Here is a 25,956-nt window from a genome sequence, read left to right as displayed (position 1 = left end):
CAGGCTTTCAGTCAGCGATTAGTGATGATCAATGAATGACATCAGACTCACATGTCCCTTTGTCTGCAGCTTTACTACACACTGTGTGCATCATGAAGACAAATCAACTACATACTATCGTTGCAGGGACACAAAAGTAATCAACACTCCTTTGTTTATCAAGTGAAATACAAGTCATGGCCTTTATTGGTCTGAAAAACCAACCTCGGCGTTAGTACAGGAAAAACTAAAAGTTTGTGTATTTTTTTTGCCCTTTTGTTTTGGAGACTGCACAAAATTGACTAGGGGCCGCATGTTGGACCCTGGGCCACCGTTGCCAATGCTGGGTCACTAAAATTTACCATTTGTCAGATTATCAATAGTTTGTTTTGATAAAAGTGCAAAGTCAGCAGTCCTTTGAGGTTTGGGTCCCGGCCCGCGTGTTGACAACCTCTGTAGATGACTGGATGAAGTTAACTAAAGAGTGACAGATGGGAGCCTGGTTCATATGTTCATATATAACCATTTAAATTAGTTCAATTTTAAATGCGTTTCTTGTGGTGGAAAACGTAACGTATTTAATTGTGATACACCGGAAGTGTGACGGTCTGTCTCCTCTTTGAATGCGCACTTGACTTCCGGTGACCGCAGTAGCAGTAAATCCACATAGAACAACGACACACACGCCCTTGGGTGTGGATGCTTGGTGAGCTGGAGCTCGGCAGTCGGTTCGCGGACTGAGGACGGAGATGATTGGTCGATCCGTGCTGAAGCTGTTCTGTGTGCTGCTGCTCGGGAGGGTCACAGGTGAGTGACGTCACGATCACTGCCAGGTGAACGCGCCCGCTGAGTGAGCGGCACGACTCTTGCATCCGGCAACTGTAAGAGTTGGACTGGTGATCATATTATATTGTGACCGTTTTCTGTCAAAGCTATTAAAGAAGTAGGTGTTACGGTTGGACTAGTGATCATGTTATCTTGTGACCGTTTTCTGTCAGCTCTTAAAGAAGCTGGTGTTATAGTTGGACTGATGATCATGTTATCTTGTGACTACAGTACATTTATTGACCGATACTAAAGCAGTTAGTCACTCACAGAACGAGCTAACACTAAGTAAGGCGTGTGGTGTATTAGTTCAGCTGGTGATCATTACACTTCGTGACCCGTCACTAGGGTTAGAGTTAGACTGAGGCTTTGGGAATTCTACGTCCTGCACGCTGAGTTGTTAAAGGGGTCATTTGTCCTCCTGTTTTCTATCTTATTTTAATTTTATATCGTGGATGAATAAAGGACCCAAATCAAACCAAAAAAGAGCTGAAAGAGGAGAGTGAACCAGTGCAGGAGCTGGGTTGCCAGGTTGGGTTGAGTGTCTGTAGCAGACTGTGGCTGCGTTTGATCAGTCCCTCCTATCCACTGTTCCTTAACCCCCGTTAGTGTTTAAGTGTTTGCCATGATAAAGAGGGTTTGAATTATCTTCAAGCGCAGGAAAATAGACACAATGATTGCTTTATAACCTCCTTTAGCCTAGGAAACACTGATGCATCCTTTACCAAAGAAGACGCGATAAAGCTGCCCCATAATGCTGACCCATAACTCCTTGCAGCGACATTTAAAGGGACGGGCACATCCGAGCGCTTACGGAAACTCACGATGACCGACAAGGGACGGAGATCATGTAAGTTACCAAGGCTATAATATGCCTTGAACAACTTTAAATAATCTAAAGCATATCTTATGATATGCAGCCATATTATCAGACTAACATAAAACCGAGCACTCTGTCATTTAAGGGATCAAAGTCATTTTTAGCCACATGTTTTATTGAACATAATTAATATTTTTGAGTGGAAGGTGAGTGTGAGCAGCCATTCTCATTGTGTTGTTCTTTTCAGAAAATATTTGTTTTTAACTCCAGTGTGGAAACAAATAAATACATTTTAAAAATCAATAATTAAACAAAAATGTATGAGAACAGCATTAATGTCACCCAATATCCCCTCAGAAATCAATGGTTTACTGAATCTGATCAGGTTTATTGTTTAAGTTTTGATTAACATCATTTAAATTAAACTAATTTAAACGATCCTGATGACATAATTCCAGACCACGATGACACAAAAATAAATGGACTCAAGGATAAATCAGTTGTTTCACCACTAGGGGCCAGAATATTTTACAGTATCAGTAGTTATCATTAACCTACGATGTTTCAGACACTACAATACCTGGCATCGATAGTCTCGTCCACAACAACATGTCCACATATCACAGAGCTGCCAAGCCTCACCCTTTGAGCGTGATAGTAATGCAATTTGACGCATTCTCACACCACATGCCACACTTGACATTTCTCACGCTTATATTTCCACATTCAATACTCTCTTTATTTTTTTCCTGGTAATAGACTTTGGTCCTCGCGGCTTGCCGCAGCTCGAGTAACTCTGATTGACTGACCGAGATAACAATCCCAGATCAATCCATGTCTCTTTGTGCCTAAATTTAACCAACCATGGCAGGCATCACAGAATAATAAACCAATCAGAAGCAACGTAACGCGGAGCTTGACGAGCCGTCTCTAACGACACCTCACACAACACGCGCCGAGTCGTCGACATGCTTTCAGAAAGAAAGTTTCTCGAGGACAGACGCTGTCTGAGATGGTATGTAACTACCCAATTTTTTTCACTGTTTATATTGCTGTGTGTGTGTTATAGTGTTAGTTTACTCGTCTTAAAAACTAACAATTTGTGTGTGTTTCTCCCTCTCACTCAGGTTTGTATAAGGGTGTGCGATCTGATGATATTAGATCATTAAGGATTAAAACATGATGACGATCTCCCAAATCATGGAGATCGTAGAACCGTCTGTAGTTCACATTTTAACCCTTGCAGTGCCGTGTCTGCGTCATATGTCTGTGGTCCATACACAGCACATCCAAAGGTTTTTTTTCTCTGCCAAATCACACCATTTGCTAGTCAGCATGTCAGACACCAAAGAATTATGAAGCACTCCCTCTCCCCCCAGTGCACGGATGCACAGAGTTAGCTATGTCCTCCGTGTTAGCAGCTCTGTCTGTCTGTCTGTCTGTTAAACTCCATCAGTTCTGAGTGTTGAAGCACTGAGAGATGTTTGAAGAAACACTGTGTGTTTTTCTTCTCTAACTAACTCTCTGTCGCTGCGCTGTAGCAGAGCTGCTGCTGAGCTGCTGCTGAGGCATTCTTAAAGGGACAGTGTCCTGAATGTGATTTACTTTAAAAACGACTTTCAGCAACTCAGAGCTGCCCTGAAACAAGCAACACTACATCATTTAATCACATTTCAGCCTTAATAAAGAAAAAAGTCAAAAGTGTCACAAAATGTTGTTATGTTGCAAGTGATTAATAAAAGACTGACTTTGACCCATTATTGTTTTTCTTGTAAAACTATTGAAAAAAGTAAATGGTTTATATCACCTATTGCCATTTTGGGGAAAAATATTGAGATATGAATATTGGTCCATATCACCCAGGCCTAATGGAACCAAAGCAGTAACATTTTATCTTGTATAGGATATGATTGTCCAAAATGTGTGAAATGAGGGGTTAAAACACTGTTTAAAGTAGGATTTTATTAACATGAGAGTGTTACCTCAAAAACAAATGGAAATCACTATACAGTAGGGGTGTAACGATACACAAAAATCACGGTTTGATACGTACCTCGGTTTTGAGGTCACGGTTCGGTTAATTTTTGGTACAGTATGGAACAAAATGCAAAACATAAATGTGCTTGTTTATTCGAAACTCTAGTAAACCAACAATGTATTCAACATTATACAGAATATGAAAATAAAGACTCTGATGGTAGTTATTATAGCTTTGGCCAGATCTGAATTGCTAGGTAGGCAGAGGCTGCTTGAATGCAGAAGTCAGCTGCGTTTGCACTAAGGACATTTTCTTTCTTGTTGCAGTGATATTCGCACTCGGGTGGTGCCGTTTCAAGTGAGTTAGCATGTTCGTCGTGTCCCCGGAAACATACCCGATCTCAGCTGAACAATGTCGGCACACCGCCCTGGTTTTATCCACTTGTCTTTCTTCATTGCAGTATTTCACCCAGAAGCCGAAGTGTTCCCAAGCAGACTTTAGCGAATTCAGGGAACTCACCCGTGCACAACCCTGTACCCGAACCGAACATCCTGTACCGAAACGGTTCAATACAAATACATGTATTGTTACACCCTTACGAGACAGATATGCTGCCTTGTTATGTAGCAAGCGTTGCTAATGCTGATGCTACACCACTTTAGTTAAACAAAGTAAAAAGACTGTGTGTGACTATAAGAACATGTCAGCCCTTTTGTTTGATGTTAATTGTACTTGGAAACAGTTTGATAAATTGCTTACATACAATTTAAAAAAATATTTGAAAATTACCTTGTCCTAAATTATCTTTTATTCCTTTTTCCATTTAGGACGATGATTTTAAGTAGGTGAATTGGTTTGTTTTGTTGGTAAATAACTTTAAAATAGTCTAAATGATTTGAATGAAAAAAATCATGATGTGATTTTTTTCTTCTTCTCCATATTGCCCACCTCTACGTGTGTGTGTGTCTGTGCTCGACATTAACTTAAATGAATTAAAACTCTTATTGCTGAATTGCACTTGTAAGTTATATAAGCATAGATACATAGTAAATGAAACAAATGCCTTGTCTAATCGAATGTTCATTTGAACTGTTCTTATTTGATTATTTTTTGTATGTAATAGTGTTTTTCTATGGACATTGAGTCTGCTGCTAAGACATTTATTCAATCAAAAATTGCTTAATATTTTAATGTTTTTTACATGATTTGCTTTTTAATGACCTCCTTTCTGTTGCAGACAAGGAGAGCTGAGATAAAGGTAGCACTGCCTTGGGTCACAGTGTTTAAAGTGGGAGCCCCCTGCCTCTGTCATCAAGGCATGAAAATCTACAACATGAGACATGTCCACAGCTAAATGATGGAGAGTTGGTTGAAATGAGATATTGACAAATAAATGTATTTTGTCAAAATTCTTGTTAGTTTTCATTTCTAATTTCTGGTTGATTAAAACTAACATTAGGAGGCCACATTGCAGGGAAAGCTGCTGGCATGGAGGTGAGGACATCAGTCTTAAGGTAGAAATCAATGTTATTGTTGCTGGGTTGTTCTTTGTTTTGTTTTTTTATTTATTTATTTTTGTTGTTTGTTTTGTGCACCAACTACCAAGACAAATTCCTTGTACTGTCCTTAAAACTGTACATGGCCATTAAAAACATTTCTGATTTCTGAAAACAGGCCAAAGCGATGGTAAAAAAAAGCCACTTTTTTTTTTTTGGCGGAACGCATCAAGTCACTTAAGTCTCACTCTTGTCATTTTCTGAAACTTGGCAGCCCTGTATCATCTGTAGCACTGATAACACACTCTGAGCAGGTGAAGCTGATTAAAGCTGATCATGTTGTCACGGAGCACCTCAGCGCTTGATGAGAAACGGATGGAGTTTTACAAAACTGGTGGCTCCGGAGTGAGTGAGGAGTTGCAGAGTTTTTTGGTAGTTTAGACGGTGTTTCAGGTGGTTTACGCGGTGTTTGAAGTAGCCAGGATGTGAGGGGGGAGGGCGGTGCACCTAATGAGTGCTCCCCAGAAACATTTGTTCATAAAAAAAGTTCCTTGCCTCACGTTGACGGCGTTTCATGCCAATTCTGTCTATTTCCACGTTTAACCGTTTTCATTGGTCGATTCTGTCCACGATTCCATTAACTTGAATTTTATAAGGCCCTAGGTGAAGGAAAAGTAGATAGGAAAGGATATAGGAGGGACTATTCAGATGTAGCTTTTGACTCACTCATTGTTAGATAAAAAAAAAAGGAAAGAGCAGCAGCTCGTTCATGGACTTCTTCAATTGTTTGGTTAAACTTTGAAGCAGTGGTTCCTAAACTGGGGAGCGCACACCCTGGGGAAGGGGCATGACGTCAAGACGATAATGGCTTTGCTGAAAAATCAGCATGAAAAATAGAAACAAATTTCATGTTATTACTGTTCTAAAAGATCTTATTTAATGAGTTTTGAAGAATAACTTTTTTTTTAACCATTTTGTTGCGATGGGTGGGACCTGAACAATCAAAGGGGTGGAGCAACAGGAAAAGTTTTACGGCTTTAGCTTTACACACCTGAGCTAACGTCAGTAAGCTCCAGTAAATAAAATTTATTAGCACATCTGCCAATCAATATGTTGATCCTGGATCAGTTTGACAGATGGAATAATTTCTGTCATCATGGGTGAAATTTAACATGTCATATCTCGGATGGTAAGTGACATTTGACTCTGTAACTCACTGTATGTGGGGATTAGTAAATTTTCCATCTCTTGTCTCCAGATGGTAAGGAACACTGTTGCATTGCTTTTAACTGGCACAAGGAAATTAGAGCACATTTCCCCTGTCCTGAGCACTTTACACTGGCTGCCAGTTCATTTTAGGATTGATTTTAAACTCCTTAATATTTGGTTTGAAATCATTGCATGGACTCGCACCCAAATACCTGGCAGACCTTCTTCACCCGATGTCCCTGCTCGTGCACTTAGATCAGCAAACCAGTGACTGCTAAGGATGCCAGACAGCAGAAAAAAGCCCAGAGGTGACCGAGCTTTTGCAGTTCCAGGTCCGAAGCTGTGGAATACTTTATATTAGAGAGGCTTCATTTTTAAATTTATATTAAAAATGCATCTTTTTACTTTGGCGTATGGTTTTTAAATTGCATTGATTTTATGTACACTCTTATTTCATATTTTGTTTTGTTTTATTGTTTGTCTTATAGTGTATGCACTTTTGTCACTTTGTACAGCACTTTGTCCCTTTCTTCCTGGGTTTTTAAAGTGCTTTATAAATAAAATTGGATTATTCACTGAGTTTCATCTGGAGTTCACGTTTCATCTTAAATGGGCGTGTCCAAACAGTGGGACCCACTGCGACTCTTATAAAAGTAACTTTTTGTCATATTTGCTAAAGCTGTTACTATGTAAGGACAGCTTTACATCAAACTAGTAGTTTGGGTGCAAAAAACAGACTCATTGAGACCCCCCTGCTGCTCCTGCAGCCTTTGGCAGATTGCCAGAATGCACCACGACCGAGCAAAAAGAACCAATCAGAGCCAGGATTGTGTTTGATGGGCTGTCTAACAGCTGTTGCTCACAAGCCCCGCCCCTTTTCCAGAGCTAGAGCGCCGTGTTCTTTACAGTGTATGGTCTGGAGGAGTAGAACGTGGATTTGGTGACTTTTTTTTGCTTTAACGGTAATTACTGCTGCTTGATTTACATTATGTTTGATTTGTAATTATTGCACTAGAACTCTGTGGTGGATGTGTTCATGTGCATTCAGCAGCCTCTGTGTGGCTGCTATAATATGCTTTTAACAGAGCATGTTATAATACTGTGATGTTGCTGTCGGGCTAACATTGGCTTGTTAGCTCCTCTGAGGGAGGGACTTTGGAGAGTTTGGAGGCAGGGCAAGAGAGCAGTGGGGAGGGAGGGGGGGAGAGGGATCTGAGAGGTACCAATTGCACCTTTAATGGGAGTAAGAATGTCCTTAACCCTTTAAAGCAGCACTGGTTCCAAATCCAATGTCGTGACCTCATTTATTCTGGTTCCAAGAGAAATATTTTCTCTAGAATTAGTTTTTGATCATGTTTGTTATTTTGTGTTGACAGAGTAGCTCAGATGTTTCTATACTGCATTATGTTTGAACTTCATTTATATTTGACAGAGTAAAAGTAGAGCAGACTTTAGCTATACTTTTATTTTACTGCTTTAATGTGTAAATGATGATGGTACCGTGATCAGGATCATTGATCAAATAACTGATCGTATCTGTTATAGAGCAGGTTTGACTCTCAGTGATCTGTCAGAAGATGTTCTTCTGAGGTTAAAACAACTGCTGCTTTACGAAGTGAATAACTTTAAACACTGAAAAGAACTGAGCTGTCTGAAGCTGACGTCTGTTATATTTTAATATAAAATTTGACTACTTCTGTATTCTGGGTTTTATCTTGTTTTTGTCCCATAGAATGTCCTCTGTTATTAAGCATATCACACACACTCACAACTGTCAGAGGACAATCAGATGCTTTAAAGCTGCTTGTTGCTGATCATGTCAATCACATGATCAGATTGTTAATAACTAGGAGAAGAAGAAAGTGTTGCCAGTGAGCTCAGACTGACAGAAATCAGGAAACACACACTGCTGTGTCAGCACACACTCACACAAACTGCTTTCTCAGCAAGTGTTCAAAAACACAAACAGGGTTTAGTTGTTAAGAAAGAACTGAGCTTTAAGCTGCTTAACACACACACACACACACACACACACGCACACACACACACACACACACACACACACAGTAATCCCTAATATCAGCAGATGTAGTTCCTCGTGTGTCCACTGGGGTCTCAGTGTTTCTTTGAGAGAAGCAGAGCTGACCAGCAGGGGGACTGTCTCCTCACAGCCTTGCATGTTCATACTCACTGGTCATTATGGGAGGGACAAACCTCTGCCCACTTTTGATGGAAGTCAGAGTGGGTCCTTCAAAATAAAAGCACTTTTGTTGTTGAAAGGAGCTGCTTGTGTTTCTCTGCAGATCTGCAGCAGACAGAACACCTGGCTTCCTATCAGCTGACCGTCCCTCGGCCAATAGGAGGAAGGCTAAAGAGAGATGTGGATGGGACTCCGCCCACTCATGTGTCGTTTATGGTCAGCGTGGATGGAGAAGAGCTCGTCCTTCGTCTGCAGAGGAACACGTACGTTCATTAAAGAGACAGTAACCAGTAATGTCTGTGAGCCTTACTGATCCTTACTGGGGATGCAGCAATACGGTCAGCCCAAGGTTCAATACGTACCACGGTTTTTTGGTCACAGTTTGGTGCTTATGGCCCGGGCCGTTAATGTGTTTCCATTGTTAAGTGTTTTTAGTAAATTTTAAAGAACAGCACATTCATGTGTATGGTGTATTTTATGACATAAAATAAACAAAACTTAATAAAATACATATAAAATAACACAAATTCTGGCACCCCATGTACAAACTATGGAAATATCCATTGAAAAATAAAATAAAATAACAGAAATTCACCACTTTCAATAAATAAACCTGTACTTCTGCAAAGTTAAATTGGCCGTTCATTTTGAAACATGGATCCAACGTATTTAACAAAAAAAAAAAAAAAAAAAGCCCACATCACCAACCACGGAAAACAGCTGTAGATCCCTGGTGATGAACACCTGGCTCTGTCACTGGGACTGTTGCTTTTTAGATGACGGTGTTACCTGTTGGTCACCCTGCTTCAGTCAATGATATCACTGGGTGATGCGCCACAAATAGAAGGTCATGCTGGAAACGTTTCCATTCAAATAGGCGATACAAGTAAAACAAAGTTTACAGACATTCATTTTTTACAACAAAGTAATCCCACAGCGCTTAGGGTGGCAGCCATCTGCTTTGACTGGTTGGGGTTAGTGAACAGAAGGGCAAATAGGATAGGATAGAAGGATAGTCCATCCGAGTGTTCCTGACTTGTTGAGCTGCGAACCATCGATCAGGAACCACCAGCTCCAACAGAAGCATTTAATATGTAATTTGAACAACAACCACACACCGAATTGTGCATTAAGACCTGCAGTGTGAACGTGATAATGTACTGTGGTGTGTGGCCCAAGATGCCCAAGAATTAACGGTATTTAGATCAGCTGTACAACAGAGTGATATAATCCGTAAGAAGTTCCAGTGCGTTGTTTCTCTACATCAGCACTCTTGGAATGTCTGCTGTCCAATCACATCACTTGGTCGGAACTAATTGTTGTATTGAAGTAAACAATGTTGTTAACGTCACCAAACTTTAGCATGTTGTGAATGGCCTTTTAACTTACGTGGCAGGGTTTCCTCATCCCTGCGGGCTGACTTACAGGCAAAGCCAATTTAGAGAGACAAAATGCACAGAACCTTTACGGTTCAATACTTAAGTCAGTATTGAACCGTGGATGCCATACCGAACGGTTCAATAAGGTAATGAGAATTGTTACATGCCTAGTTTATACTGAATCTTACTGTTGGTTACAGAAAGCTGCTGTCACATGATTTCACAGTGTTCACCTACGGAGAGGACGGGACTGTAAGGAGCAGCTCTGCCCCTGCTCAGGTGACGCACACACACACACACATACACAAACACACGTACACACAGAGGTTGCCATGATAACAAACTCTCCTGTGCTGCAGAGCCACTGTCACTATCAGGGTTTCATCCAGGATGATGACGAATCGTCTGTAGCCATGAGTGTCTGTGATGGACTCAGGTAACACACACACACACACACACATCTACACACACACACACACACATCTACACTTTGTCTGTCTCCTGTCCCTGTGCGCAGAGGAGTCATCCATCGATCAAACATCAGCTACGGGATCGAACCCTTAGCCTCCGCCCCCGAGCAACACCTGCTATACCGCCTACAGGATGTGACCTCACAGCCACAAGGCTGTGGGACGCCACACAACAACAACTACACAACAAAGAGCCATGAATACACAACACAGCAAATAGAGCACAACAGGGTTCGCACGCACACACACACACACACACACACACACACAGATTGGTGCTTATTAGTGTGTGTGTGTGTGTGTGTGTGTGTGTGTGTGTGTGTGTGTGTGTGTGTGTGTGTGTGTGTGTGTGTGTGTGTGTGTGTGTGTGTGTGTGTGTGTGTGTGTGTGTGTGTGTGTGTGTAGGTAAAGCGAGCTGCACTGCATAAGACTCATTATGTGGAGCTGCTGCTGGTGGTCGACAATGACAGAGTGAGACACACACACACACACTCTCACACACATATACAGGGTTAGTGCACATGTGTAACAGTGTGTGTGTGTTCTCAGTTCTCCTTCATGAATAGGAATGTGACTGCAGTGAGAGAACAGATGGTTCACCTGGCAAACTACATCGACAGTGTGAGGACACAACACACACAACATACAATCACATGTACATGTCATACACATTATATACACACACACATGAAACACACATGCGCGCATCATGCACACATTTTTATGTATCCATTCCATGTGCATGTGCAGATCTACCAGCAGCTGAACGTGCGTGTCGTCCTGGTAGCCCTGGAGGTTTGGACTCAGCAGAATCTGATTAGCACTGAAGGATCAGCAGGAGACGTGCTGAGTCGCTTCACTCAATGGAGGGAGAAAGAGCTTAGTCGGCGCCGCCGCCATGACTCGGCACAGCTCATACTGTACGCACACACAAGGACAGTGTCTGTGTTGTAAATGTCCAACTAACGTATTATACACTGCAAATTATTACTGTGAGTAGGAAAGCTTGTGGTTATTCGTGTGTTAGTATATACTGCCTACTATATACTATAATTATGAATAGGTGATGAGTGTTCCCGCTGAAGTGTACTTCCAAGTTTCCCAAGATGCATTTGGAACCTTCAAGGACAAAAACCTGAAGCACACTGAGGCTAAATATATCCAGTGATTCTCCACTTTTGAAAGTTATGAAAGCATTTTAAGTGAGAAAGTGACCAATGTGCTCATTTGATCTATAAAACCCTTGTATACACATTTCACGCATTTTCAGAGACCCTCCATTGTGCTACTGACTAAACTTCCTGTTAACTTGAAAACAAGAGCCCTATTTACAAAAAAGTTAAACTAATGGAAGACGAGAAGAGATGCTTTTATTTTTGAAAAGGGGAAGTTTGATTTTAAGCTTTAAGCCGGTCCCAGGACCATTTTACATTCCGCTCGCAATGCATCATGGGATGGTTGAGTATGACTAATGTGCCTACCGTGCACACGTAAAAAATGTCCCCATATAGTATGCATCTGGGTATTTCTCACCTACTCAATCTTTTCATACTATCTAATGTGAATGCACGACATACTAATTGAGACCTCACACTTACTATGAGCAGTACGTTAGGAAGACATTTACAACACAGCCAAACACACAAAGACCGTTATGTACACAAAGTCTGCTTCACAATAAAATACCCTGGTGGTGGTGATGATCATCGTCATCATGATTGTGATGGTGATGCAGGAAGAAGAGCTTTGGAGGAACAGCAGGGATGGCCTTCGTCTCCAGTGTGTGTTCCAGGAGTCATGGAGGAGGAATCAACACAGTGAGTTAACTTGAGGCACTTCACTGTTAAATTGCAGTCACATGACTGATGTGTTATTGTTGTTGTTTGTGTGTCAGTTTGTCAACAACAACGTTCAATCCCTGTCCTCCATTGTGGCTCACGAACTGGGACACAACCTGGGAATGACCCACGACGACCAGCGGAGCTGCAGCTGCCCCGCCTCTCTGTGCATCATGCACTCAGGAGCCACGTGAGACATACATACACTACTTTTTTTTGTTCTTTGTCTGCACATGCTGTCAAAGGTCAACACTACAATAAGTGCAACAGTTGCATGTCTTGTTATTGCAATTAAATAAATGAATTTATTTTATTGCATAATTGTGACCATCACCAGCCCTCCCTAAGGAAGGGTAAGAAACACTTTATTATAGGGAGGATATAAAAAAAGAGTGCAGTGTTACACCTAGGTGAGGGGGAAGGGAACAGGGATGAGAGACTCCAGGTAGGAATTGGAAAAGGTGGGGAAGAGTTGATTATTTTAAAGTGAGAGTGAGATGTGATGTTGTAGTTGTGCATGTTGTGCTTATTGTGTTGTGTATTCAAGCCAGTCTGGTGACATGTGAAGCTTAGGTATAATGGTAGTAGCTGTGAATAGAGGGAAGGAGTGAGAAAGAGCAGGGGCTAAAGAGCCCCAGGCCACCCCCCTACGACCAAGCAGCCCCCCAGACGCCCCCAAGATCCCTAGTCGAGAGGCAGCCACCTCACCACCGACCCCAACCCCAAGGCCCCCCACCAACATCCACCCCCACTCGAGCCCCCCCCCACCCGAGACCCCAGCATAGGAGCGAAGGCAAACGCCCAGCAGATGGCCAGAGCTGCACCGTACAGACAGTCAGCGGGCGCCCGCCAACAGGCCCAGAGAAAGGAGGGGCCGGACCTCAGGCCAGTAGGAACCAGAACAGAAGCAGAATACGAAGGACGAAGATCACATCCCCAGCCGCCTGGGGCACCGGGGGGACACTACAAGTTGCCGTACTCCCCGGAGAGGCCCCCACCCCAGCCCACAAACCAGCCACAATCCAGCAGGACTGCACAGCCCCAGACGGCGCAAGTAGGCGCGGCGCCACACTGAACCGCGGCCAGTCCCTGAGCAGACGGCAGGAGTGCGCGCCCCGAGAGCCCAACCCAAAGACCCACCACCTGGACACCCCCGGCACCCCACACGACCATCCAGCACAACCCCAGGGGAGGCCCCAGCACGGGTCGAGGCCCCATAGTACCGCCCCCCAACGTCGCACACCGGCCCGCGCAATCCCCCAAGTCAGCCCCGGAGGGGATCCGACCCGGCCCACTGTGCCAGCAACATCTCCGACGAAGGTGCACCCCAAGGAACAAAGCCAAAGTGCCCAGACAAGCGGAGCAACCCACAGCAACACCCAGTGACCCCCGGCCAAGAGCCACAAACCCCACCACTTCAGGCCCCCCAACAGGCCCACCCTCCAGCTAACTTACCCAGGTGAGAGCCATAGCACCCCCTCCAGCACCCCGGGCCAACAGGAATACCCAATCCAACAGGAGAGCAGGCGCACGGGCAAAGGAGGAGGAGGAGGGGGGAGGACGGGATGGGGGCAGAGAGACAGAGAAACATGCAGGTCCCCAGCCCCAGGGATCACCCAGATGCACACGGAGGGGGCAGGAAAGCACCATCAAACAGTTAGGAGACCACGAGAACATCCAGAAGAAATGCACACCTGCGCAGAGGCACCCAGACACCCTGGCAACCCACCCACACCATCAAGGCCAAGGCCACCCCACAAGTCCAAGGAGGTCCAGGTTTACAGTTGGACTAGTGTGTTAGTAAAGTGTAGTGCTTGCAGGCTAGATCATCAGGCTAAAAAAATCGAGATGTAATGCAATTAAAGTAGGAGTCCAATGCTACTCAAAGCAGGTTATTTCATTTTTTCTGAGACATCTTTTTCATGGAAATAAATGATATGAAGAGATTTTGCCATTTTCTTATGTTTAAGGATTTTTAATTTTTCCAATTCACTAATATAGTTTTTTTTGGCTATGGTGAGTGCCACAAGGATGGATTCAGATTAGTTTGCTCGAAGATCTCCTATCAGACATAGATTTGGAGATAGAGGAATCCTGCAGTCCAAAATGGAGGACAGTTTTTGAATAATTAGGAATCAAAACTGTTGAATTGGGGAACAAAACCATAAGGCATGTAAATTAGAATCAGCTGTTCCCTGGGCGCACTGAGAGCAGATGTCTGTTGGGGAGAAGCCCATTTTTTGCATTTTCTGTTGGGTAATGTGGGTTCTGTGGAGGACCTTGTATTGTAGCTGAAGGTTTCTGTCCAGAAATCGGTGTTTGTGGTGATTGAGAGTTCAGCTTCCCATTTAGCGATTGGTAAGTGATTAGAATTAGTGTTCGAGAGAGTTTTTTATTTTGTTGAGATTTTTTTCATATATAGCCAGTTCTGGAGGTTGTAAGGTAATTAATACTGGAGTATTTTTCTTGATTGTCTCTGTTACTTGTAAGTACTGTAGAAAACCACTTTTATTTATATTGAATGTTTGGGTTCGATTGTCATATGTCCTGAGCTTGTCATTTTCGAAGAGGTCTTGGAAATGAGTGAGTCCGATCTCTTCACATGTCTTCAGATAGAGCGGTGTTTTTCTATTTCTAAAGTCAGGGTTGTGCCAGATTTGAGACAGCATGCTTGTTTTTAATTGGACATTGGTAATGTCCAGGGCTTCCACCACGCAGTCAGGGTGGAAGCAATCAGTGGGTTTTTAAAGCAGGTATGACGTTTTAGGGTCGCAGTGATAAAAGGGAGATCGGAGAGTTTAATATGTTTGCAGTTTAACTGTTCTATTTCTAGCCAGGTGTTGTAGTATTCTTTTGGTTTTAGCCATTCTGTTAAATATAATATTTTTGGTTTGCTAAGTAATAATGCATGAAATTAGGGGCTTCTGAGACATACACTACTGACGCCACAGACCAAATGACGCCACAGATGCTACAGACGCCACAGATGCTACTGACACAATAGACACTACAGACGCTACTGACGCCACAGACGCCATAGACACCACAAATGCCACAGACACCACACACGCTACTGACGCCACAGACACCATAGACGCTACTGACACCACAGACACCACAAACGCTACTGACACCACAAACGCTACTGACGGAATAGACACCATAGACGCTGATGCCACAGATGCTACTGACGTCACAGACACCACTGACAACACAGACGGTACTGACGCAATAGACACCACAGACGCTACTGATGCCATAGACACCACAGACGCTACTGAAGCCACAGACGCTACTGACACCAGACACTACTAACGCCATAGACACCACAGACACCACAAACGCTACTGACGCCTCGGACACCACAGACATAACTGATGCCACAGATGCTACTCACGCCACAGACGCTATTGACACCACAGACACTACTGACACCACATACGCAACTGACACCACAGACACCACAGACACTACTGACACCACAGATACAACAGATGCTACTGATGCCATGAACACTACAGACGCTACTGACACCATGGACACCACAGATACTACTGACACCACAGACGCCACGGAAACCACAGATGCTACAGACGCCACGAACACCACAAGCGCTACTGATGCCACAGATGCTACTGACGCAATAGACACCACCGACACTACTGGCGCCACGGACAGCACAGACAATACTGACGCTACTGACGTCATAAACACCACAAACGCTACTGACGCCATAGACACTACAGATGGTACTGACGCCACAGATGCTACTGACATCATAAACACCACAAACGCTACTGACGCCACAGACACTACTGACGCCGTAGACACGAAAGGCAATCCTGATGCAACAGACACCACTGACACCACGGACACCACAGATGCCATGGACACCACAGACGCTACTGACGCCACTGACGCTACTGACGCCACAGACACCACAGGCGCTATTGATGCCACAGATGCTACTGACGTCACGGATACCACTGACAACACAGACGCTACTGTCGCAATAGACACCACAGACACTTCTGACGCCATAGACACCACAGACGCTACTGAAGCCACAGACGCTACTGACACAACAGACACTATTGACGCCATAGACACCACAAACGCTACTGACGCCTCGGACACCACAGACGTAACTGAAGCCACAAACACCACAGATGCTACTCACTCCACAGACGCTATTGACGCCACAGATGCTACTGACACCACATACGCTACTGACACCATAGACACCACAGACACTACTGACACCACAGATACAACAGATGCTACTGACGCCATGAACACCACAGATACTACTGACACCACAGATGCCACGGAAACCACAGATTCTACTGACGCCACAGACGCTGCTGACGCCATAGACACTACAGATGGTACTGACGCCACGGATACCACAGATGCTACTGACATCATAAACACCACAAACACTACTGACGCCACGGACACCACAGATGCCATGGACGCCACGGACACTACTGACGCTACTGACGCCACGGACACCACAGACGCTACTGATGCCACAGACACCACTGACAACACAGATGCTACTGACACAATAGACGCCACAGACGCTACTGACATAACAGACACTATTGACGCCATAGACACCACAAACGCTACTGACGACTCGGACACCACAGACATAACTGACGCCACAGACACCACAGATGCTACTCATGCCACACACGCTATTGACGCCACAGACTCTAATGACACCACAGACGCTACTGACACCACATACGCTACTGACACCATATACGCTACTGACGCCATGAACACTACAGACGCTACTGACGCCACAGACACCACAAGCGCTACTGATCCCACAGACGTCACAGACACCAATGACAACACAGACGCTACTGATGCAATAGACGCCACAGACGCTACTGACACAACAGACACTATTGACGCCATAGACACCACAAACGCCACTGATGCCATGGACACAACTGACGCTACTGATGCCACAGACGTCACAGACACCACTGACAAAACAGATGCTACTGACGCAATAGACGCCACAGACGCTACTGATGCAATAGACGCCACAGACGCTACTGACACAACAGACACTCTTGACGCCATAGACACCACAAACGCCACTGATGCCACGGACACAACTGACGCTACTGACGCCACGGACACCACAGACGCTACTGACGCCACGGACACCACAGGCGCTACTGATGCCACAGACACCACTGACAACACAGACGCTACTGACGCAATAGATGCCACAGACACTACTGACACAACAGACACTATTGACGCCATAGACACCACAAACGCCACTGATGCCACGGACACAACTGACGCTACTGACGCCACAGACACCACAGACGCTACTGACTCCACGGACACCACAGGCGCTACTGATGCCACAGACACCACTGACAACACAGACGCTACTGACACAATAGACGCCACAGACGCTATTGACGCCACAGACACCACAGATGCTACTCACGCCACAAACGCTATTGACGCCACAGACTCTATTGACACCACAGACGCTACTGACACCACATACGCTACAGATGGTACTGACGCCACGGATACCACAGATGCTACAGACATCATAAACACTACTGATGCAACAGACACCACTGACGCCACGGACATCACAGATGCCATGGACACCACTGACGCTACTGACGCCACGGACACCACAGACGCTACTGATGCAATAGACACCACAGATGCTACGACAGAACAGACACTATTGACGCCATAGACACCACAAACGCTACTGACGACTCGGACACCACAGACATAACTGATGCCAGACACCACAGATGCTACTCACGCCACAAACGCTATTGACGCCATGAACATACAGACGCTACTGACACCATAGACACCACAGATGCTACTGACGCCATGAACACCACAGATACTACTGACACCACCCTAAGCATTTACTGACGCCATAGACACCGCAGACGCTACTGACACCACATACGCTACTGACACATAGACACCACAGATGCTACTGACACCACAGATGCTACTGACGCCACATACACCACAGACACTTCTGACACCACAAACGCTACTGCCGCCACAGACACTATAGAGGCTACTGATGCCACAGACACTATTGATGCCACAGACACAACAGATGTTACTGACGCCATAGACACCACAGACGTACCCACACACACACAGACACACACACTGACAGACGCTCTGTCCCACAGAGGGTCCAGCAGCTTCAGCAGCTGCTCCTCTGAGGACCTGGAGAAGCTGCTGCTGGGTGGAGCTCGCTGTCTGCTCAACGTCCCTCAGCCTGAGGAAGCTTACAGCGCCCCATACTGTGGGAACAGACTGCTGGACACTGGAGAGGAGTGTGACTGTGGCTCACAGACGGTCAGTGCTGCGCGTGTGTGTGTCTGTGTGTGTGATGTCATCCTAACGTACTACTTATACTAAGTGTGAGGTCTAAATTAGTATGTACTGTGTATACATTAGATAGTATGAAAAGATTGAGCAGATGCGAAATACAATGTATACTATATGGGGACATTTTTTAAGTGTGCACGATGGGCCCACTTGTCATTTTCAAACGGCCCATGATGCGTTGTGAGCGGGATGTAAAATGGCCCTGAGACCCCTTTTCGAAATAAAAGCATCTCACAGGCAAATTCTGTCCATGCGCATCTCTTCTTGTCTTCCATTAGTTTTTTTTTTAACTCTTTTTTAATTGGGACTCTTGTTTTGAAGATAATAGGAAGTTTAGTCTGTAGCGCAATGGAGGGTCTCTGGAAATATGTGAATTAAATGTTTATATGTGAGTTGTATGGATCAAATGAGCACATGTTGATATTCTACTTTTTTCAGAACTTTCAAAGGTGGAGAATCAACAGATATATATTTAGCCTCAGTGTGCTTTAGGTTTTTGTCCTTGAAGGTTCCAAATGCATCTTGAGAAACTTGGAAGTATACTTCCGTGGGAACGCTCATCATCCTAGTCATACTTATAATATATATAGACAGTATATACTAATCAAATTTGTACTGTATAGTACATTAGGTGGACATTTACAACACAGCCTGTGTGTGTAAGGTGTCTAAGGGTTAATGAAGCAGGCTGTAATCAGAGGGTAATTTGTTCTAATCCTGGTCCATCTCTGTGGGATGTTGATCAGTTCTTTAACCCTAACTGCTCGTGTTGGATGTCACTTTGGATTAAAGAGTCTGATCAATGACATTGTAATTGTAATAATTGTAATCGTGTGTGCGTGTGTTTCCCAATGTGTTTGTGTGTGTGTAGGAGTGTGATGATGATCCCTGCTGTGAGTTTCAGACGTGCAAACTGAAGCCTGGAGCTCAGTGTGGATATGGAGAGTGCTGCTCTAAGAAGTGTCAGGTACACATACCCACACACCCACACACCTACACACACACACTGATACACTAAGTGAACTTGTGTTTCTGTGTAGTTTCTTCCAGGAGGTTCCGTGTGTCGCTCGAGCACTGATGAATGTGATCTTCCTGAGTTCTGCAACGGTTCTTCATCTGTGTGTCAGAGCGACGTCTTCGTACAGGTGTGTGTGTGCGCGCGTGCGTGCGTGCGCGTGTCTAAGCTTTTGAATGTGTGTGTGTAGGATGGTGCGCCCTGCAGAAACCAGCAGTCCTTCTGTTATAACGGTCGTTGTCAGCACTACGAGCGTCAGTGTCAGGACATCTTTGGGAAAAGTATGTAGTCTGACCTCCGACACTCAGTGTGTGTGTGTTTTGACACTGTTTCCATGCCAACTGTTTTCTCAGAGGCCAAAGCAGCTCCTGAGATTTGCTTCAAGCACGTCAACAGTAAAGGAGACCGCTTTGGGAATTGTGGTTTCCATAGCAATGGATACAAGAAGTGTGAGAGCAGGTAACCATGGAGACGGGAAGTCCCGAGTGAGGAGAAGATGTCAGGTTGTGTCTCCTCTGTTTGTGATGTACTTTTCTGTCTCCATAGAAACGCAGTGTGTGGCAAGCTGCAGTGTCTGAATGTGATGGAGGTGACGGCGTTCGGGGTGAAGCCGTCCGTCATCTCCTCCCCCATTGGAGCGGCTCAGTGTTACGGAGTGGACTTCGATCTCGGCTCGGACGTGCCCGACCCAGGAATGGTCAACGAGGGGACAAAGTGTGGGGACAACAAGGTGAGTGCGGAGCTTCATCTCATCCTCACCAGAGGAGTAAACACTACTGATATATCCTACTGAAGTAGAAATACTGTTACTTGATTCAAATTGTCCTCAAGTACAAGTAAGTCATACATAAAATACGTACAAAGTACAAGTTACTAGTTACTCTCACTTCCACGTTTATTTTTGGTAATAAATCTTGCCTTGGTTCCCTTGCACACAGTAAACATCTCATATATAAACTTAAAAAGGAGGAGACCAAATCTTGCACAATTGGAACTTAATTTATTTTCCACAAAGGCATCTGTATAAAATAAACGGTTTGTCAAATTATACACTTCCTTTTTAAAGAAAATATCACCAATAAATGAAATTCAGAATAAAAACATTCTCACGCTCTTAGTATAGCTACATTTATGAACTCTAAAACAGAGAAAATAACCTCTATTCAATGCTGTTTTGGTCCCGTGCATTACTTTAAATTGGTTGGTCAGCTATGATGTGATGTATTTTATTGTTGTCTGGTTATTTTATTTTTTGTAGTTTCACAATGACCGTTGATCATTTTAAAACAAATAATAAATTACTCAGTAATGGTTGGGTGTAGAAATGTAATGAATTATTTATTAACTTATTTTTAAACGTGCTTAAGTACAAGTAAAATTACTGATTTAGAATTATACCCCAAAAAAGTGCAAGTACCCATGAAAGCAACTCCATTACAGTAATGACAGTACTTGTAATTAATTACTTTCACCTCTGTAGTCATTCGTGGTTTCTTCTTCGCTGCTGTTTAGGTGTGTATCAACTTTGAATGTCGCAGTGCCGACATCCTGAAGTATGACTGTGATGCACAAAACAAGTGCCACGGACGAGGGGTGAGAGATCGCGCAGCTGTCCTGCTGACACAACCATACCCACACACTGATGTGTGTGTGTGTGTGTGTGTGTGTGTGTGTGTGTGTGTGTGTGTGTGTGTGTGTGTGTGTGTGTGTGTGTGTGTGTGTGTGTGTGTGTGTGTGTGTGTGTGTGTGTGTGTGTGTGTGGTTGTGTGCGTGTGCGTGTGCGTGCGTGTGCAGGTGTGTAACAGCAACAGAAACTGTCACTGTGAGGACGATTGGGCTCCTCCTCTCTGCGAGCTCCGAGGTTATGGCGGCAGCGTGGACAGCGGTCCCACGTGGAATGGTACATTAGACACTCAAGAGGATTGTTTCCCTCTGTGGCGATGACATGCGATCATGACATGTGATGACGTGTCTCTCAGATAAGGACACGTCCCTTAGAGACGGCCTGCTGCTCTTTTTCTTCCTGGTTCTGCCACTGCTCGCTCTTGGTGCATTCGTGTTTCTACGAAGGGACAAAGTACTACGACGACTTGGACTGAACCGCAGGAAGAGAACGCAGAGATACCAGTGAGACACACACTCATGCATACACTAGGGATGTCCTGATACAACTTTTTCACTTCCAATACGATACAGATATTGCAGCCTTGAGTATTGGCCGATACCAATATCGATTCGATGCGATATCAGCACGAATCATACATACTTTTATTACTTATTTTGTAGTGTGCAATGTTAGAAAAGGCTTGATCAAGTCATGTTACTCAAACAGAGAACAATAGTCGTCAATAGTAGGTATGAGGAAAAACTGACTCATAAATGTTAACCAACATAATAGCTACAGTATTCTACAATTGAATAAATATAATATAAAATATATTGGAGATTTTAGATGCCGTCTGATAAAATCAGATATTCGTTTTCTGGCTGATATTGGAAAGATATCCAATATCAATATCGGATCTGGACGCCCCTAACATACACACACACACTTTTTAATTATCTTTTTCTGGTCAGGGCGGATGCCAACGCCTCGGCCCATACAAATCAAGCCCCACCTCCGATAGTCGCCCGGGACAACAGCAGTGAGATAAGAAATGCGGTGAGTCACTAAAACAAGTCAACACGGTTACACACAAGTGAGCAGCTACAACACAGCACACATACCTAAAAACAGGATGATGTCGGTGGTGATGAAGGTGTCACTAAACTGACATGATGTTTCTGCATCCCCTTTTTCTCGCCATCAAGCACCAAACTCAGCTGCTGCCATCACAGCAGGTGAGAACACCATCACATGTTATACTCTCATGTCCTCATCACATGTCATTACTGCATGCTCCTCAGAGATAAATGATCACAGCAAATAGTGTCTCTGAATGGCATTACTCTGTCACCTAGCACCACAGTCAAAAACTTAGGTGTTATCTTTGATACTGACTTATCCTTTAACTCTCATATTAAACAAGTCTCAAGGACAGCCTTCTTTCACCTCCGTAATATCTCTAAAATCATGAATATCTTGGCCCTGATTGATCCTTCATTATGTTTGGCCTACAATAGCAAACAAGCAAGTGTTAACCTTTCCTGTCCCATCTTCAGACTGTGGCCAGAATACACAGGAGACTAAACTTGGCTCCGGGGCCGATGCTGTCCTCAGCTTTGGGGTTAACTCTCTGACTTCACAGCAGTCATTGAGTAGCACACGGGACTCCGGTTTAGGTCAACACCTGCACTGTTTATTTTGCCTGTCACTCAAACTGCTACAGCTTCTTTAATCGATCTGCTCTGGTCACACGCTCCCTCACTCCGCACACTAGTAGAGCTACCAGAGCATTCATCAGTAGTTAAAGGGCCATGCACACACACACACACACTGACAACACAAGTGTACAGAGCAAACAAAATCATAACTAGGATTTATAAAGATATGGGCACTGTCCTACACTGGGGGTTTATCTGACATCACAATGCAATGCATTGATGGTAGCACTGGGGAGGGGTCCTTAACAAAACATGTAGGTTGCCTGGCACATGTCGATGCTCAGCCATCTCTGTGGGTGCTCGGACCCCAAAGTACCCACGGAATCGGCGCCTATGGTTATCACAAGTCCTTGTGACATGTTATCATGACATGTCCTTGTCACATGTTATCACTTCAAGTTAGCACTCCATGTCCTCATCAGGTTTTCATCACTGTTATCACTTGTTATCATCACATGTTATCCTGCAAGTTAGCACTGCATGTCCTCGTCACATGTTATCATCACATGTCCTTGTCACATGTTATATCTCATCAATTCCTGCATTAATTACTTAATGCTTTTACTGCAGCAACAGTGTTGTTTTGGTCTGATGTATTTTAATTCTTCATATTTTTAAAGAATTATTCCTCATTTGTGACGTTCCACATTGTGATTGGTCAGACGCTGTGATAAGAGCGCGGCGGTCAACCAGACCAGAAATCAACATGCTTAACTCAACTTGTTGTGATTGACCTTCGTAAAACAGCTTCTGTCTGACGAAAAATAATTGGTTCGTTGAAGCTCGCTAACAAAGATTAATCCAGGATATAATTATCTAGAATCGTAGCATAGGCCCCACATGTACTCATCACATGTTAGCACTGCATGTTACTATCACGTCATCACTGCATGTCCTCATCACATGTCAAAGTTTAATTGAATTGAAATATCACTGTAATACACTGCTATATTTCATATAATCATAGTAGCACTGTGATAATGAGAAGCTCCGTCCTTTGATTGTGTAGCTTTTATGTGACATCATAAAGATGGGCATGTGATTGTGATGTCCTCTGTCTGACCAGGTTGTAGAAACGAATAGGACGACTCCATCTTACGCTCGCAGGCCCCCTCCTCCTCTGTAAGTAACAGTCACAGCTTTCTGCTTAGTCATTACCGATGGTCACATGGTCGGGCTTATGCTGAGTCATCACTGATGGTCACATGGTCATACGTATGCTGAGTCAGAAGCATTGGTCACATGGTCAGACTTCAATCAATCTTTATTTGTATAGCGCCAAATCATAACCAATGGTATCTCAAGGTACTTTACAGTAGAGCAGTCTTAAGGACGGACTCTTCATTTTATGGATACACACATATGCATATATACGTATATACACATACATATGTATCCCACACCCAACATGAATTCATCATGGTGGCAAGGAAAACCTTCTGTTAAGCAGCAGGAACCTTGTGTGGATCCCATTCCTATGATGAACAGCCATCCACGTTATGCTGTGTTGGGTGTGTGCTGTCGGTGTTATCCTTCTTAATTTGCATTTCTTTTGTTTCCAGGAAACCCAAACCTGCTGTTTCTCAACCGCTGATGCCTCAAAGACCCGCCCCCCCTCCCCCTGTGTGACACACCCACACACACACACTTTGGTGAATGCACTGACTTTTGAGGAGCATGATGTCATTGGCCACGCCTCTGGAGTCCCCGCACTCTCAGCCAATAGCGGCCCTGCTTCTGTAGTCAGGGTAATTTATTTTCTACAGTGGCCTGAAATATTTGATCTGTTTCCATGACAACGACCATGATTTACCAGTTGGCGGTGAAGAAGGTCATTTCTGTTAGTTTTAGAGAGAACACTGGGGGGGCTACTGATGGACAGAAGTGCTTTTATTTTGAGTTCAGCTCTCACTGTATCACTTCAACTGGTCATCGATATAACTGGTGACTAATGCTTAACCAAACAATAAACACACAGATGAAGCTGTGCATTACGTTTCAATTCCTCTTCAGCTCTGACATGACTGGTCATTAATTATAAAGGTCACCAGTTAAATTGATATACCACACCTTTTTATACCATCACTTTTTCTGAGCAATAACAGACTGATCAGTTCGTTCACTGATGAAACTCACACTGAATGTAAACTAAGACTACGACTACAACCTTTAACACAGGATAACACTATAACCAGTCTGACCGTGACAGCAGCTGCACTGACTCCTCGGTGGGTCACAGGATAACATGATGACCAGTCTGAATCTAACAGCAGCTGCGCTGAGTGCTCAGTGGGAACTGTTTCAGGAAGTCTCAAATCTTTGATCATGCCATTCACACACAGGATGCTGATTGGTCCAAGGAGCCAGACAATCTCTGCTCTCTCACATTAACCTGAGGATGTTTGATTTGTATATATATTGTGTGTGTGTGTGTGTGTGTGTGATCCGTGCACTGTCAGAGGAATGTAAATCCTTTCAGGGACTCTTTGGCTCCTGCAGGTCAAACACAGTGTTACACTTTCAAGAGTTTAAATTTTATTCACACACTGACTGCATGTACGATAATATAAACTGATCAAAAAGCTGTTTATGATAGCATTGATTGTGATAAGACTGTCTACAATTATTAAATAAATAAATACATTTATAAAGAAATGCCCATTGTTTTTATTTCTACTCTTTATTTCATTGATGGACTTACATAAAATAGAGGTGTCTGTCAGAGACTGGGGATCCCCAATGTACATGAAGGTGGTCCAACACAGACACGAACATTAAGGCTTGGGGTGTTGTGTATTTAAAAAGTAGGATATTTAGTTTAAATTTAACTAAATAAGCAATGAAATATGGTGAAAAGAGAAAGAGGTTAAGTGACAATAATGGGTCATATGTGACATTACATAGGAAAAGCTGTGGAAAGAGTTTATATGTGCTGAAAATGTCTCATAATTGGAAAAAATACAGAAAAGGCTTTGCAATTTGATGGAGAAGTGGCAGAAATTA

The 25,956-nt window shown here is 43.9% G+C and overlaps 1 protein-coding gene across 2 annotated transcripts; it reads left to right on the top strand.

The window, feature by feature from the left end:
* Window positions 1-597: 597 nt before the first annotated feature.
* LOC114469969 (disintegrin and metalloproteinase domain-containing protein 9-like) lies at window positions 598-25,011 on the top strand. 2 transcript variants are annotated; one of them, XM_028457918.1, is made up of 23 exons: window positions 598-786; window positions 8,611-8,770; window positions 10,087-10,165; window positions 10,246-10,322; window positions 10,404-10,587; window positions 10,762-10,827; window positions 10,906-10,977; window positions 11,107-11,276; window positions 12,092-12,173; window positions 12,251-12,384; window positions 18,413-18,581; window positions 19,486-19,581; window positions 19,655-19,759; window positions 19,820-19,910; window positions 19,983-20,088; window positions 20,176-20,359; window positions 21,142-21,222; window positions 21,424-21,529; window positions 21,609-21,756; window positions 22,207-22,291; window positions 22,441-22,470; window positions 24,020-24,075; window positions 24,516-25,011. In XM_028457918.1, exons 1-23 carry the CDS (start codon window positions 729-731, stop codon window positions 24,580-24,582), a joined length of 2,406 nt encoding a protein of 801 aa, XP_028313719.1. In that variant the 5' UTR covers window positions 598-728; the 3' UTR covers window positions 24,583-25,011. The 2 variants fall into 2 exon arrangements, with proteins under 2 accessions (XP_028313719.1, XP_028313720.1); XM_028457919.1 differs by lacking the exon at window positions 22,441-22,470.
* The last annotated feature ends 945 nt before the right edge of the window (window positions 25,012-25,956 follow it).

The sequence above is a fragment of the Gouania willdenowi genome, chromosome 9 (genome assembly GCF_900634775.1).
Source record: "Gouania willdenowi chromosome 9, fGouWil2.1, whole genome shotgun sequence".
NCBI classification, from domain to species: domain Eukaryota; kingdom Metazoa; phylum Chordata; class Actinopteri; order Blenniiformes; family Gobiesocidae; genus Gouania; species Gouania willdenowi.
Note: the sequence above shows the minus strand (reverse complement) of the source record. Positions and strands in the feature narration are given on the sequence as shown.